Raw genomic sequence first — 15,710 nt, 5'->3', positions numbered from 1 at the left:
AGAAGGATTTTAGTTCCCCGAAAGCTCTTACAAGCCCTTTAAATACTAAACGGCAAGATGCTACTGCTGCGCGCATCTTATTAAAACAATTGAGTGTTGATATCACTTCCCTTAGCGAGGTGGAAGATATTAACGAAGAAAAGACAGCTGGGTTTGTGCAAATATAAATACGGGTTGTCCTGACTCGTGACAACAATGCCCTTTTAAAAATAAAAACGCGTATAAGGATTCGGTATTAAAGGCACCGCAAATACATTTGTATTTAAAAATAAATACGCACGGACAGCATATAAAACGGAGAATGGCACTTTCGTAGTTTCATGCAAAAAGAAAAGGACCAGGGGCATTTCAAGCAACACTCATTCCAACTTGACTATATATCTTAAATTCTTAATGCTGCCCATACAAGAAGCATTTTTCTTTTGGGCAATGATAAATTCGCCCCCTTCCATTACTATATTCACCCCTCTTTTTCAAAATGGATTGTACAGCCCACACCATAGGATGATCCAAACCGTCCATTTGATGTGCCACAATGTAAATAGGTTGGACCCCAAAAAATATTTCCATAGGATGATCCTAGCCATCCAATCTATAGAAGTATGATTATATGGAGTTTCTCTATAGATCGGAGGGCTAGGATCATCCTATGGAAATGATTTCTGGGTCACAACCTATTTACATTGTGACCCATCAAATGGACGGTTTGGATCATCCTATCGTATGGGCTGTACAGTCCATTTGAAAAATAGGGGGAGAATATGGTAATAGAAGGGGGCGAATTTATCATTGCCCTTTTCTTTTTCTCCTCCCCCTATAAATTGAACCCATCGATGAAGAGTCGCATCTCTCTCTCTCTCTCTCTCTCTGTGCTCTTCTTCCATGGCCGCCACAAACGGGAAATCAAGTGATCTGAGATCGAAATTTCTCGATGTCTACGCTCAGCTCAAATCCGAACTGCTTCAAGATCCTGCCTTTGATTTCACGGAAGATTCAAGGCAATGGATCGATCGGGTAAGGATCCTGACCATTTCATTGTCTCTTCTTTCATTTTTTTTTCTCGATCTGTTCTTCTCGCTATCTGATCTAGTTCGGAATCGCTCCTTAAGTTTAAGAAATTTCTCTGTGAAAATGCTGCATTTCTTCTATCGTTTCGTTTTCGTTTTCGTTCAAGATCTCTCTTTTTTGTTCTTTTCATACTTTTTGTAATACTCTCTGTAAATAGAAAAGATCATGCTGTTGGAATGTTACATTTTTTTACGGACGGAGAAATTCCTGCGATTTGTTCTTGTGGTTTAATTAATTAGCAGGACTGTGATTTACCTGCTGGTGTATTTTCTTATTCTTTTGAAATTCTAAGTGCTTATGAAGATCTGTATTTTTTTTTGCTATTTGAATTTCCCCCCCTTATTTTCTGGTATTTTGAGTAGTTTGTAGAATTCCGATGTTCCTCTGTTTAGATGTGTTCTTATTTTCAACGAAACAATGTTTTTCGGAGGCGGGAAATTTTTTTCCTTTTTCTTTTCCTATTGCTTTGTTACGGTAGTATGAAGACACATAAGATAAATGAAGAGGAAATATAAAATGTAAATAGAGGCAAAATTAAAATTTAATTACTGGAAATGGCGAAATGCCTATTTGATTTGAAATAATCCCTGTTCAGGGGAAAAAGAAAAAGAAAAGAATGTTCTTTAAGAACATGAAAAATGCACAATGACAGAATGATCTTTATGTTTGGTTGATTTCATATACTTGGAAGAGACTATTTAACAGTGAAGATCTATTGTTGCTTGTTGAGATATATTACTAATTGATAGGGATAAAAGTGGTCATACGCCTCATGATTCATACATGTGGACAGATTTAATATATTGATTCATATAGAGTTATCTATCTCTTTGTATTGATGGGAAAATAGTAATTTGAATCAGCCACATCATCTAAAGTTGTTAGAGGCGGACTTTATTAGTGGCTGACAGCTAGACGACAGCTGGACAAACGTGTATACCGAATATCATTGGAGCGGGGAAAAGACCAATCAAGATATGACACGTGGGAGATACACCAAAGGATCGCATATCTTATTCTTCACTATATAAAGGATAGATCTTGCTCATTTGAGAGAGAGAGCTGAAGTTCTGTTTTCTTCTTAGCTTTCTTATTATTGTGATCTTATCAAAGGACTTTGAACATTGAATGATTGAGTTAGATTTCTAATAAAGAAGTGATTTTCTTTTGTCTTTGTGAGATCATATTACAGCAATTTAATAGGGGTGTCAACGGATCCACTTTGGATCGGATCCACCTATGTCACAGTCACGATCCATTCAAATTCCTTATCGGTCGGATCGGATTCGGATTGTTCTTCGGATCCTACTTTCCACGTCACGATCACGATCCATTTTAAATCGGGCCGTCCATCGGAGTGTCCTATTATGTCCTACTAAGCTTAGTACACAATTAATTTTTTTCAAAAAGAGTTAGAATGCCAGTCCACTATTTTTTAGTCAAACGGGATCCAACACAAGGCCTTTCATATGGACGGTTGACAACATTCAAATGTTGGACCCACTACTACAACATCCTACTAAACCCAACGGCAGGCAATTTCTTAGAAAGACAAAATGGGGTGTCTACAGTGGCTCAGTTTTACGGGAGAGAACCGCCTTCAGATGAATTAAATGAATAGGACAAAATCTTCTACAGGTGGCTGTCCTCTCCCGAAATGGCTTTTTGCAAAATTGCCAAGTTGATCCCCTACCCAACTCAGTTAGATTTAATGCCACATCCAAAGCCAACAAATCTTTCACCACAAACTAGCTACTAGGTCTGTTTTCCATTCCCACGGACCCCCTTCTCCTCATCCACAAACTCAATCGTTACAACTTCATCACCCCACTCTCCTAAAAAACTTCACTGAACAAGGGAACAATACAAAAACTAGGAAACCACAATGAAAGCAGTAATCGACTTCAGAGAAGTGACTAAAAACGGGGAAAAAATACGTATCCACGATCCAGCATTCTAAGAAGATAATAGAAACCAAAAACTTAGCAGGAGTTTTCCGTGCTAACTGCTCGGATGCTGGGAAGGAAAGGTTGCAGTGATGCCGAGGGTGAGAGCAATGACTAGGGATAGAACGTTAATGTCAATGGAGAAGATGGACTAGATGGAGTAGATGGGTTAGGGTTACTGATAGGAAGATGAGATGTTCGCTCCACATATGGGGAAGGGTTACTTACACAGGAACGAAGAGGGAGATTTATTTCGAAAAGGAAAGAGGAGATTTCGTTCAATAAAGATGGAAACCAATAACTACTAAAAGAATATGGACTATTTTGACGACAATATCCCCACTTAACATTGATGTTATAATTATTTTGAGGGTATTTCTGTAAGACGATTTCGGATCGTGACTGTCCCTAAGGACTTTTGTAGCATGCCCGGATCCGATCCAAATAATTTCAGATCATATGATTGGGAGTCCGAAATATGCCCATGGACCCTCTTGGTATGCTTATATCCCATTCATTAAAGTTCGGATTCGGATGGTCCATCGGACCGTCTGGATCCATTGACACCCCTACAATTTAACGATATCACTAATTGATAATACAAATATGCATCTTCCAAATTGTGTATAAATATTTTTCTGCTGACTTCTCTCTCATTGCTTATGTCGAGATCAATTTTTCCTTACAGAACCTTAGTGTGATTGTGCATTTTGTCCTTCCTCTGAAGACGGTTTTTAACTAGTCGAATCTTTTCCTGATTGTTGTAGTACATATCCATGCCCTGGCATCAGCTAGATTGACTCTCAAAGCTAGTGTTTTGTGTTGCAATCATGACGCTTCTTAGCCCAATAGAGAATGTCCAACAGATGTTAAGAGACACAATGTCTCAATGAGTGCAAACTTTCCTGCAGTGTCAATATTGCAACACTGTATTGTTTTCTACCAAAGGCGTTCATAGTATCTAATCTTTCTGGCTCCACTAAGAAATCTCTCCTGAACCCATATTATTTTTAAATAGTTAAGGGAAACATTCTGGAGAAAGGGGAATTCAGAAGGGCATTCCCATCAAAACCATAAAGGACATAAGATTAAAAAGGAAAAATTAAGAGGATGGGTGTCGCTAGATTGGCCCGGATTGTATCAGAGACCATAGAGATTCGGTCAAGCTCGCCTAATTTGGCCCAATTGGTACTAAAGATTATAATGAGGAGGAGGTTTTGGTTCTCATTTCTCAAGTGGGGCATCAACTTTTAGTCCTCGCGTCTTTGGGAGCTGTAGGTTTTAGCGGAAGCTTCCAATAATATTATCAAGTTGATTCAGGCTAAGTATGACTTTCCTTGGCAAATATCGGACTGCTTCCACAAGATCATTGACCGCTTGGATTGACATAGACTCGTGTTTCAGCACACCCCCAATCCTCCAATAGGGAAGCAGACTCTCTAGCCAGGGAGGTTATTGCTAGACCTGTTCTTATCACTTTCATGACCTTCCCTATTGTTCCAGAGCCATAGTCTGGCTGCACCTGTTTTTCTTAATGCTTTCTCACTTGATACCAGCTTGGCTTGTGAGAGTCGGTGTCTGCCTCTATCTTCATATTAAATTGTTCACTATCATTCCAGCCTAAAATAAAATTAAGAGGATGGGAAGGCCATGCTGTCAGTCTCTTAGAATCTCCATTTTACTCATATTACCTTATCTGTCCGAAATATTCTATCTCCATGCTCTGTTTGGTTGCCAGGTTTTTTTTGGTTCTTGGGATTTATGTGGGAGAAAAAAAATCCAAGGAGATTGGTGGGAAAAAAAAGTCCTAGAAGTATCCCGGTAAAATAAAAATCCCATGTTTGGTTGACCGGACTATGGTGGGAGAAAAAAAAAAACTTTGTTTGCTTGCTTGAACTGTTGGGAAGAAAATAATTCTTCTCAAGCTTATTTTTGGTTCCTGGGATTATTTTGGGATGGGATGAAAAGGCAATCATTACAAGAGTGGGATTAAAAAAATTCTAGTGCTAAAAGGCAACCAAACATGGGATGGGACCAAAATTTTACTAAAACTTCCTAGGACCAAAATTTTACCGGCAACCAGACGGAGCAATGATATTTTGGATCATTCTCATTCCAATTTCACATTAAGTATATGCTAGAATCTCCATTCTTCTCTCAGGATTATGTACACTAACAGTAAGGTGTATCTGGTCATCAAATGTACATGACGCATGTTATTAAAATATGAATTGAAAAAGGTGCAACAAGTCAGACCAATCTATGAATTTTATTTTAAAAAATCCATGACTTATATTTATTCTAGTTAAATTTTTTATCAAATATTTGAGAATTTGTTGAAAATTTGAAAGCATTATTAGCTAATGCATATGTTCAGCATTACTTCCACACTTCTATTTTCTATTCATTTTATATAACATCACTTGAGTAACTGACTTAAATGTTTATTTATATGAAGATTTATATCTTTTCTATGTTGTTTGTTTAGAATTTGTTCATACTTCTGTGACTTGATCATGTCTTATGCCTCTTCATGACAGATGCTGGAGTACAATGTACCTGGAGGTGGGCAATAGAACACATATACATCTATCGCTTTTATAGTAAAGAAGACATTTGGTCGGTATTTTTATGTATCATCATTGTAGCTATGTGACATTTTCCATGATCCATGTGTGCATATTTATTCATAGAATTTGGGCTGATACGAAGGACTGCGTTTCTTTTTCTGAGTACTCTTTTCTATTATTTTTTGGAGAATTTAACTAAATACATATAAAATAGAAGAAGAATCACTACAAGGGCAGAGATTACTCATACACAATACCGGGAAGGAGCATGTTTCTCTTAACAGATATGCAGGAATATGTTTTTATCAACAGATTTTGATTAATTTGTGTTATTGGCAGGGAAGCTGAATCGTGGGCTTTCTGTGATTGATAGCTACAAACTTTTAAAACAAGGAAAGGAGTTGAGTGAAGATGAAGTCTTCCTTGCTTGTGTGCTTGGTTGGGGCATTGAATGGGTATAGTCTGAAATGCTTTGATATTTTCTGAATGAGCCTGAAAATTTCTTAAGAGGTTATTTTATCTTTTCTGTTTCTTATAGTGGATGGCATCTGAAACTTTCTTGACAACAATACTGGCAGCTTCAAGCATATTTTCTTGTCCTAGATGATATCATGGACAACTCTCACACACGACGTGGTCAACCTTGTTGGTTCAGATTGCCAAAGGTATGTAATCAATTTTTCTAGTAATTTATCATTGACACTGTGTACACTTTTCTACTTTTAAGTGCTTATCATTCAGTATTTTCAATATCAGTAATGCTTTGAACAGTAGATTGTAGCTGAATGTTTTATGTAAGTGGTATGATAGATTCTCTCTAGAAATATCATTTGGGACTTTCAGAGATGTTAGGGAGATAATCTAGTGATTTTTCAGTCGACATATCAGTATACAAGAACATTGCCAGGCTGTCCTCCTTCATTCATTCAATCGTGATTGGTTATTAAGCATTTCTTTTGTATAGGATTTGCTTTGCAGCTTCCAGTAAATATACAATAGGATAATTGTTAAACACAAAACAAATGAATCTATAGTATTCATGTTTACATGTTTAAGAGCAGAAAATGCCTTATTGGTTGAAAGGATATCTATGGGTAAAATTCATCAAAAGATTCTTACCTTGGCCTTGAGCGCTTTTAGAGTGGACAAGAGACAGAATCTATTATATGAGTATGCTAGAGGCTGCTGTGTGGATCTGGATTTCAATTTAGTACCTGTCAGGCCTCTTGATAGTGTAGTGGCTATTTGGTAGGCTACTTAGGCAAGTATATATTTTCCTAGCTTCAAGTATGTGCAATGAGATTTTGCGGATCCAATTCTTTTCTTGGGGCTTGAATTTTATCAAAATCCGATACTACCTCTGTTGGGACCTGGGTAGAACTCACCGTGAGAGCTAGCCGTTAAGGGGTGCGTGCCCAATTCCTTATAAGCCCATCCACATCCATTCACTTTTCCGATGTGGGATCTTTGCTTTCGCATGGAACCCCCAACATGGAAGCAATGTGGACAATCTCCCACTGCATGCGGCAACAACGTGGGAACTGTGAGATCTTCTTCGAGGGAATTTCACCCACCGTCCTCTAAGGTACACTGGGGTTACTGAGATCTTCCCCATGGGATTTTCTCCATCCTTTAAGGTACACAGGAGTTACCATGCTCTGGCTCTGATAGCCCTAGAGGGTACACAGGAGTTACCACGCCCCGGCTCTGATAGCACTTGTTGGGACCATGGTTTTAAACCGACTATTGTAGTGCTATTGTACAATAGGAATTACATGAGTGCTATTGTACATCATGCTATTGTACGTCATTTCATCTGAGAGCTGTTGTGCTTGGCATGATTTTGCATCCTTTCCTGCCATGTTACATGGCACAGCATGAACGCAGCATCTATGCGGCATGGTTCGCCGCACATATGACATTTATATTTGAAGGCATATTTGGATGTGACCAAAATCGGCCCCTATTTGAAAATAAAATTAGTTTAAGTTGATATGATTTGCAAATGGGACTTTAAAATCTCTTTGGAAGCCACTAACTATATCATTTATAAAATTTTTATAGTCATTATTTGCAAATAATCATGTTTACTTTAAAAAATTTGCATATAAGATCATATGCAAATAGTTTAGGCCCTAAAGTTCCACTGTGAAATGCTCTAGCGTTGGTCCTTTAAAATGGCAGTTGAGTAATACATCTGTTACTTGTTAGATCTAATATATTATTGAGCTTATAAAGAGATTTGGGTTACAAGTCAGAGCTAGTTGTTTGTAGCTGTCATCAATGCGATGAGGTCAAAAAAAAATAAAAAATAATGAACTTGTTCTCCTGCGATACTGTAATGAGCATCTTCCAGTGATTCTCTATGTCCTTTCTCACGTGTGGCAGTGTCTGACCTTCGTTAGGAATGAAGCTTTACATGCATTTTCTGTCCAAAATTTAGCTCGGAAAGTTATTAACGTTTATGAAATTCATATCCTAGGTTGGTATGATTGCTGCAAATGATGGGATTCTACTTCGAAACCATATTCCTAGAATGCTGAAAAAACACTTCAGGGAAAAGCCTTACTATGTAGATCTCGTGGATCTATTCAATGAGGTGAGCATCTTTTCATAGGGTAATGATCTATTACTGAGGTGTGCGTCTTTTTATGGGTTAATGTCTTGGTTTTTCTTTTAAATGACTTACTATTAGTTATGACTAATTCTTGTCATCTTTTGATAGGTTGAGTTTCAGACAGCTTCAGGACAAATGTTAGATTTGATTACTACCCATGAAGGAGAGAAAGATTTGTCCAAGTACACATTGCCAGTGTATGTATAGAAACTGCAAGCACTTAGTATAACATGACATGGCATTCTATCATGCATTGATTGTGAGGTACTTCCCTCACAGGAATAGCATGGGAATTATGAGATTCAAATAAAACCATCAATCGATTTCTATACTTTTGTTAGTTTCTTCCGTCTTTCCTTGATTATATTGTGACATGCAGACATTGTATGTGAAGTTGCCTTTGCTCAATACTTGTTTCATACTTATTTTATATGATTTCTGTCTCTTTTTAATTTTGAAACCAACTTGTTTTTTTATTTATTGTTAATCTGCAAAATTATTGAATTGTTCTGCAGGTATCGTCGCATTGTTCAGTACAAAACTGCCTATTATTCATTTTACCTTCCGGTATGTCAAAAAGCTTACTTTAATACGTACATATGATGCCACATGGTTTATGTTCAGATCTGTCTTCATGCTTTCTTAAGAATAAATTACTAAAAAATGAGCAATCTGAACTGCACATATATTAAGGCTCTGTTCGTTTGAGATTATGACAACTGATTGTGAGTCCAGAACCGATTATTGGACTCAAACTTACGTTTAAATTTGAGTCCAGTAATCGGTTTAAAACTCATAATCAGTTGGCAAAATCTTAAACGAACAGAGCCTAAGCTGTTGATGTCTTGGCAGAGACTGCTCAAATTTTGGAACTGCACCTAAACAGACATTGGTTTGTTTTGATTTTGATTGTTTTTCTTAAGAACCAAAATCTGTTGCTGGATAACTTGTTTTAGGCCAAGCATGTCTTTACCGTTTCTAGCAGATACTTAGCCCAACTTTTCAAATATTATTACCGGCATTAGTACATAAAAATCTTCTACATGTTTTCTGCATTTCAAATGCCCTCTGTAAAAGAATTGCATGTTATTGTTAATCTTATTTGGGGGTGTTATTTCCTTATGTTCTCCTTGGGTTTTCACTTTCAAGCCTTTCTTTTCCATATATATATGATGCACATAAGCAGGATTGATCTTATGGTCCTATAAACATATCAAAATGATTCTTCTCTTCCATGAATTCTCACCCTTATGTAAGAATTGGTTGTTTCTATTGGCCTATTAGTACATCTGCTTTTTTTTTCACAATACAACCGCAGGTTGCATGCGCATTGCTTATGTCAGGTGAGAATTTGGATGATTTCATTGATGTTAAAAACATTCTTATCGAGATGGGGACCTACTTTCAAGTACAGGTGATTATTTTAAAAGGAGTTCTGTGAATTTCCATTATTATTCACTTATATACAGAGCGGGGGTTCCTTCCATACACATCAATAATGGATGTTCTGCTTTCTAGGATGATTATCTGGATTGCTATGGCAACCCTGAAGTGATTGGTAAGGTAGGTTTTGAGCCAATCTCCAGATTTTTCTAAAGGAAGTTCATCCTGCACAACCCCATTTTGCATGTTTTTCTTTATTTTGTAAGTTAAGATCTCGATCCCAGCTCTTTTGCATTATCAGATTGGAACAGATATTGAAGACTTTAAGTGCTCTTGGCTGGTTGTGAAAGCTCTTGAATGTGCTGATGAGAATAAAAAGAAATTGTTATCTGTAAGTTCCCCCCCTCTCTCTCTCTCGCCTATAATTTGGAAAACAAGTGCAAGGTTTTCTTATATATGATGTCCACTTCAGGAGAACTATGGGAAGGTAGATCCTGCCCATGTTGCTATAGTGAAGGGACTTTATAAAGATCTTGATCTTCAGGTTTGAGCTCCATTCTTTTCATTCCAATTTACATTGAATAGTGGCATCCTCAAAGTTTTATCACATCTCAACTTGGGAAATCCAAATATTTGGGCTTCAGTAGTAACGATCTTGATTTCTATGCACACCCTTATAAAGCATGCTTGATCTGAAGAGTATTAGTCTACATTCTACCATAAATCCAAATGTTGATTTAACTCATTATGGTCATGGTCGCAAATATCTCTGACACTTTTTAAATATCATGATTTTATTGCTGCATTTTGAGAAAACGACAAAACCCTGAAATATATATATATTTTTTTTATCATTTATAGTGAAAAATATCACCATATTTTTTACGATATATTTTTTATATTTTACTTAAACTATATATTTTTAAATATTCTATTTTTCCCATTTTTTCCCAATATAAACCCGAAAATAACAAAAAAAAGAAAAAGAAAAAGAAATTGCCTCTTTATTTATAGTGAAAAATATTCTTATATATCTTCTTCATTTAAAGTGAGAAGTGCCATTATTGAAATAAAGGAGTGGCAATATCATTGTCCTACATAATAAAGCTCAAACATGATTCGGCGCCCTGTTTTCTTCATAAATGCATTCCTCTTTTTTTTTTCATATATTCCCACTGGCTCATTGAGAATTGAAACAGGTTGAAAGGTCTAAAATAACAAAAGGGCATATATGTATCAAACAAGGGTGCAAATATCAGTTTCGTATATGCATTGTTTTTCTTTTTAGCTTATAATGTTATGGTTAGAACTATGAGATTCAATTATTGCCTTTTTCTGTTCTAAGTGTACCTTTTTTTACTGGTAAAATTACGCTCTGTTAAATTGTTTTTGGTTGATGCAGACTGTGTTTGAAGAGTATGAGCGCAAGAGTTATGAAGAGTTGATATCCTCAATTGAAGCCCAGCCAAACAAATCAGTGCAGGAGGTGTTGAAGTCTTTCTTGGGCAAGATCTATAAGAGACAAAAATAGGAGCTGAGAAACAATGTGAAAAATGGGGAAAGGAAGACAAGTCTAATCCTAATTCTTCTCCCTGATCTTTGTTTTGTTGTTTTCCATTTAGAGGAAAAACATGCGTACGTTTTCTATTTTTACGCATATTTAGTAGCTCTGTTGTTGTCTGCTGATTTTAGAAGGCCAAACTCATTGTCTTTCTATTTGCCATCTCCATTTCCATTTCCTTTCCCAGTCAAGGAGAGCAACCGAATGGACATCTATGCGCTCTCTATTCAATGTTTTCCAAATAAGACAGAAATGGCCTTCATTACAAAAATGCCCACGAAGGAAACCCGATGAGCCGAAGATAATCTTCCTGACCTTTTTGTTGTTTAGTGCCGAGTGCCGACTAGCAGATTTTGTCTTATTCATTTAGTTCATCAAAGCCATGTGTGGCAGCCATGATTTTTTATTCCATGTAATATTAGCTTATCAAGTGTTGAGAGAGAGGGGCAGCGAGGGTAGGAGAGGGAGGGAATTGAATATTCTGTTCCCCTTTTTTCACCCAATTCTGTCATGCACTCTCAATTCTGTTCCTCTCCCACTCTTCTTGCCCCTCTCCTAACCTCTCCTACCACTTTATAAACAGATATTCCATAGAAAAAACTTTCATGGCTGCTCACTCTTCGTCTTATTCATTTAATTCATCCTATGTGGCTGCTCTCTCATACAACAGCCACTCCGCAAAATGTCTTCTGTGATGGTCCCTAGCAAATCACTTCTAATAATATCCATCACACTTCGATCAATGCCTAAGTCCTTCATATAGAATTAAATATTCGAAAGAGGCCCTCGATAAGACCCTTTAACAAATCACCTTCAGATTCTCCTTTGAAGAGTACGCGTCTTGATAGGTCTAACACTCGACGCTATTTAAGCTAGATACTTTTCTATCAAGTAATTAGTTGTGTCAAGAAAGTGTTTGATGCCACGATTAGAGCAGAGTGTTTTTCTCCGCCAATGTCTTCTTTTTGCCATCTCCATTGGAGTTATACCAACAGCAACAAGACAATTTTGAGTCATTGATTCAATATTTATTCTCTAGAACACCTCAAAAGTATCCCAATCAACATGAATATGGTGCGTGTACTCCTAGCTAATCACCATGGAAAATTCAAATTAATAACTCATAACTCGCTGTAGGCAGGGACAGAGGCACATATAGCATGAGGGGCTAGCCCCCCATTGACTTGCAAAATTGTGCATGACTGTACATGCATGCTTAGGTAGTCTAGTGGACATGGCCCCAATGACCTGGCTAAATTAGTCCGGCTCGGTGTAAATTCCTGGCTCCACCCCTGACTGTAGGGGCAACACTGATGAAAATTTTAAATGAACCATGTCATTGATTGTCAAACCACTTCCACCAAAGAAGTGAAAGATATCTATTATGCTTCCTATCCACAAAGATGGTAAAGCATCTCAAAAATATCTTATATCATGTTCGGTTGAGTGTAATAATGAACACCATGCCATTTTAGGTGCTAATAAACCTTGAAAAGACTCCGTGAGGAATATGCATAGTAGAGCGAAAAAATGTTGGGACCCGGGTAGAAGTCACCCTTAAAAGCTAGCACTTAAGCCCTTTCCCTTTCCGCATCCATTCACTTGTCCTGTGTGGGATATTTTCTTTTCGCGTGGAACCTCCAACAACCGAGGGATTTTCTACACCCCTGAACCCGAGGGTACTCCGGGGTTACCGAGATCTTGAGATTTCCTATGTCCCTGGCTGGCTCTGATACCATTTGTTTGTTGGGATCCGGGTAGAACTCACCCTTAACAGCTAGCTTTTATGGGTGAGTTCTACGCAGATCCCAACAAAAAAAAAAAAAAAAAAAAAACCACCACCTAATTAATCACTTTTGGGTGAATTTTCAAACAAAGTACAATCTCGCATTGATGAATTCAGTTGAAAGTTGAGGGGCATTATTTACATATAAAAATGGCATGCTACATGACAGATCATAATGCCACATGTCATTGAACATTAGGAGCCACATAAAAATTATATTTCTCCGTAATCAAAATAATTTAAAAATAACTTATTATTTTTTATTTTCTAAATTTAAATATTTCTCCATAATTAAAATAATTTTAAAATAAATTATTAATTTTTTAGTTTCTAAATTTAATTGAATATTCATGGACATTCTAAAGAGAATTAATATAAAAGAAACAATTTCTCACTTAGCAACACAAATATTTTTGCCTCCTTGAATCCACATCAACGTCTCTCCTTTTTTTTTAGGAAGGAGTGTCAAAGTGACTTTGTTTAGATTAGGCCATGAGATCATCTGCTCAAAGATGTTCTCAGCCTCACGGTAAACAAGGCAGAAGTAGTTGTCGAGTAAGTATATTTTAGGAAGGAGTGTCAAAGTGACTTTGCTTAGGGCCTCTTCATTTGAGATTATGACAACCGATTTGCCGTGCTAAACTGTTTATTGGAATCAAATTTAAACATAATTTTGAGTCATTTAATAGGTTTGGCCCTCATATCAGTTGTCATAATCTTAAACAAAGATGGCCTTAGAATTTTCCCATTTTTTCCATCGCTCAGCTTCTTGGAATTGTATTAGCCTTAAATCAACTAATTAATTTAAAAGCATAGAATGAGGATAAAGTGGTATTATTAAAACAAGGGAGTGCGGTTATGATCCCCTTACCTTTTCCTACATATGGAACGAAACTCACATGAGTGTGTATAGAAGTTCCGTCATGTCCAATTTTGTGGGTGTCTATAGAAGTTCGTTTTTATTATCCATCTATGATTTAAACCATTGAAAGTTAGGCAGTCTGCATTTAAAGAGAGAATCAATGAGAAGGACGAGGCCAATGGCTTTGGGTCCACCGATTTGGACAAATTGGTGAGACATTTTTCCACCAAGTTCCACAAGGGTCAAGGGATTGAGAATCCCCAGTATAATCTTGCTACAATCTCACCAACAGAAGATCCTCAGCGTCAGATGAATATCTTACGGTTAGTAGATGATGGTCCTCATTCAAAGGAAAAGAGCAAGTGCGTCGGTCATATATCATAACCCGTTTATAGTTATGGATGAATTCTAGAAAGAAAATCGATATCCCCACCTGCTTTCCAAACATTTTCCACTTCCTTTTCTTCATCTTTTTCAAGACACTTTAATTTTAGATTAGAAGAAGACAAAACAAAGGGCGTGGAAAGTCTCTTCTAGAAAAACACAAACAAAAGGGGGGGTGGAAATATCATTTTCCTTCTATAATTAGCACTACAACGACTCATCAATTTTGATTTGGTCCATAATGTCAGCTATTGTCTTGAGTTTTTATTCTTATTTGCGAGCTCCAAATTCATTGTATTAAACACCTCTGTGGTCTAATCATATTTCCGGTTTCCATCTGGTTGCATTAGTTACCTACGTAAGGAAGAATTGGATTTTTTTATGGTTTCTTTTAAGTTTCAAGCAGCTTGATTAATCATTGGGTTGGTTCAAGCTATTTTTTGGGAAATGATAAATGCGCCCCTTTTCATCACCAACTGCAGTGTACATAGAAATCAAATCCGCCGAATCCTTCTGACGTGAAGTACATCAGGCCCTCGGGTGTCCCTGGTGATGAGAGGGGCGCATTTACCATTTCTCTATTTTTTTTTTTTATAACTTAAAAAGGTAGGAAATTTTAGAAACATTTTTCCTTTCCAAACTTTCTTTAGAGAATTCCGCGAATGCAGAGGGAAAAAATTCATCAAAAAATCCACTTTCCACTTTCCCTAGAAAAGTGATGAAACCAAACAAAAATGCTAAAAAAAATGTCATTTCTATTCTCATTTCTTATCGGGCCCCACTTCTACCCCAGAAAAGATCGGATCCATTGATCTAAATAGATGTGAAGAACAATGAATAGCCGGGCCCGGCCAATTATCATTGAGAACACCTTGATCCATGGATCTCTCTACCATCTTACGAATGGGGGGATGGGAACCTGTGGGACCCAAAATAGCTTTTTACCCTCTATAGTTAAAGTGGCATTCTCTCCGAAGGCCGCATATGGGTGAATGGGCATGTCAACCCCTTTTGGTCAATGTTTTTGTGGTTGAATGTGGACCATTTAATTGGAAGGCTATTGATCAAATGGATGGCTAGGATCATTCCACCGTAGCGTCTTTTTTTAATAATGGCCAATCAGTCCACCGTCTGGATCAAGGTGGGGTCTACATGATCCTTACGATGGAAGTTGGATCATAATGGATCGTCCAACATTTTTCAGGAAAGTGATATATTCGTCCCTTTTTCTTCCCCGGGTGACCCCCTCTAGGGCATTTACGCCTTGTATTTTCACACTACAGAGGGGTAACCCAGGGAAGAAAAGGGGCCGCATATATCATTCCCCTTTTTTACATCAAACAGATCTGCCAGGAAAGTTTTGAGTCTTTTTCCAATATTAAAAAATCTTCGTGCGAAAAACAAGACAAGTGACCAAAAACGCGCGAAAGGCGGCGAAAGAAGAAGCTCTCGGACAACATTATTAGAACAGTCAAATCCATGATTTTGACTCTCTAACTCTCTTCTAAGCACGCATTAATCTCACTTAATAAA

At 37.2% G+C, this 15,710-nt stretch overlaps 1 protein-coding gene across 2 annotated transcripts; it reads left to right on the top strand.

Moving 5' to 3' along the window:
- The first annotated feature begins 839 nt into the window (after window positions 1–839).
- On the top strand, window positions 840–11,250 carry LOC143879205 (farnesyl pyrophosphate synthase-like). 2 transcript variants are annotated; one of them, XM_077381443.1, is made up of 12 exons: window positions 840–1,014; window positions 5,555–5,579; window positions 5,924–6,039; window positions 6,163–6,249; window positions 8,067–8,183; window positions 8,310–8,398; window positions 8,717–8,768; window positions 9,520–9,615; window positions 9,720–9,764; window positions 9,886–9,975; window positions 10,057–10,128; window positions 10,987–11,250. In XM_077381443.1, exons 1-12 carry the CDS (start codon window positions 883–885, stop codon window positions 11,113–11,115), a joined length of 1,050 nt encoding a protein of 349 aa, XP_077237558.1. In that variant the 5' UTR covers window positions 840–882; the 3' UTR covers window positions 11,116–11,250. The 2 variants fall into 2 exon arrangements, with proteins under 2 accessions (XP_077237558.1, XP_077237559.1); XM_077381444.1 differs by lacking the exon at window positions 10,987–11,250 and adding an exon at window positions 10,784–10,894.
- Window positions 11,251–15,710: the final 4,460 nt, after the last annotated feature.

The sequence above is a fragment of the Tasmannia lanceolata genome, unplaced genomic scaffold, assembly GCF_043159265.1.
Source record: "Tasmannia lanceolata isolate RefF3 unplaced genomic scaffold, GAP_Taslan_0.1 ptg000006l, whole genome shotgun sequence".
Classification (NCBI taxonomy): Eukaryota; Viridiplantae; Streptophyta; class Magnoliopsida; order Canellales; family Winteraceae; genus Tasmannia; species Tasmannia lanceolata.
This window is presented reverse-complemented; position numbering and strand designations above follow the sequence as displayed.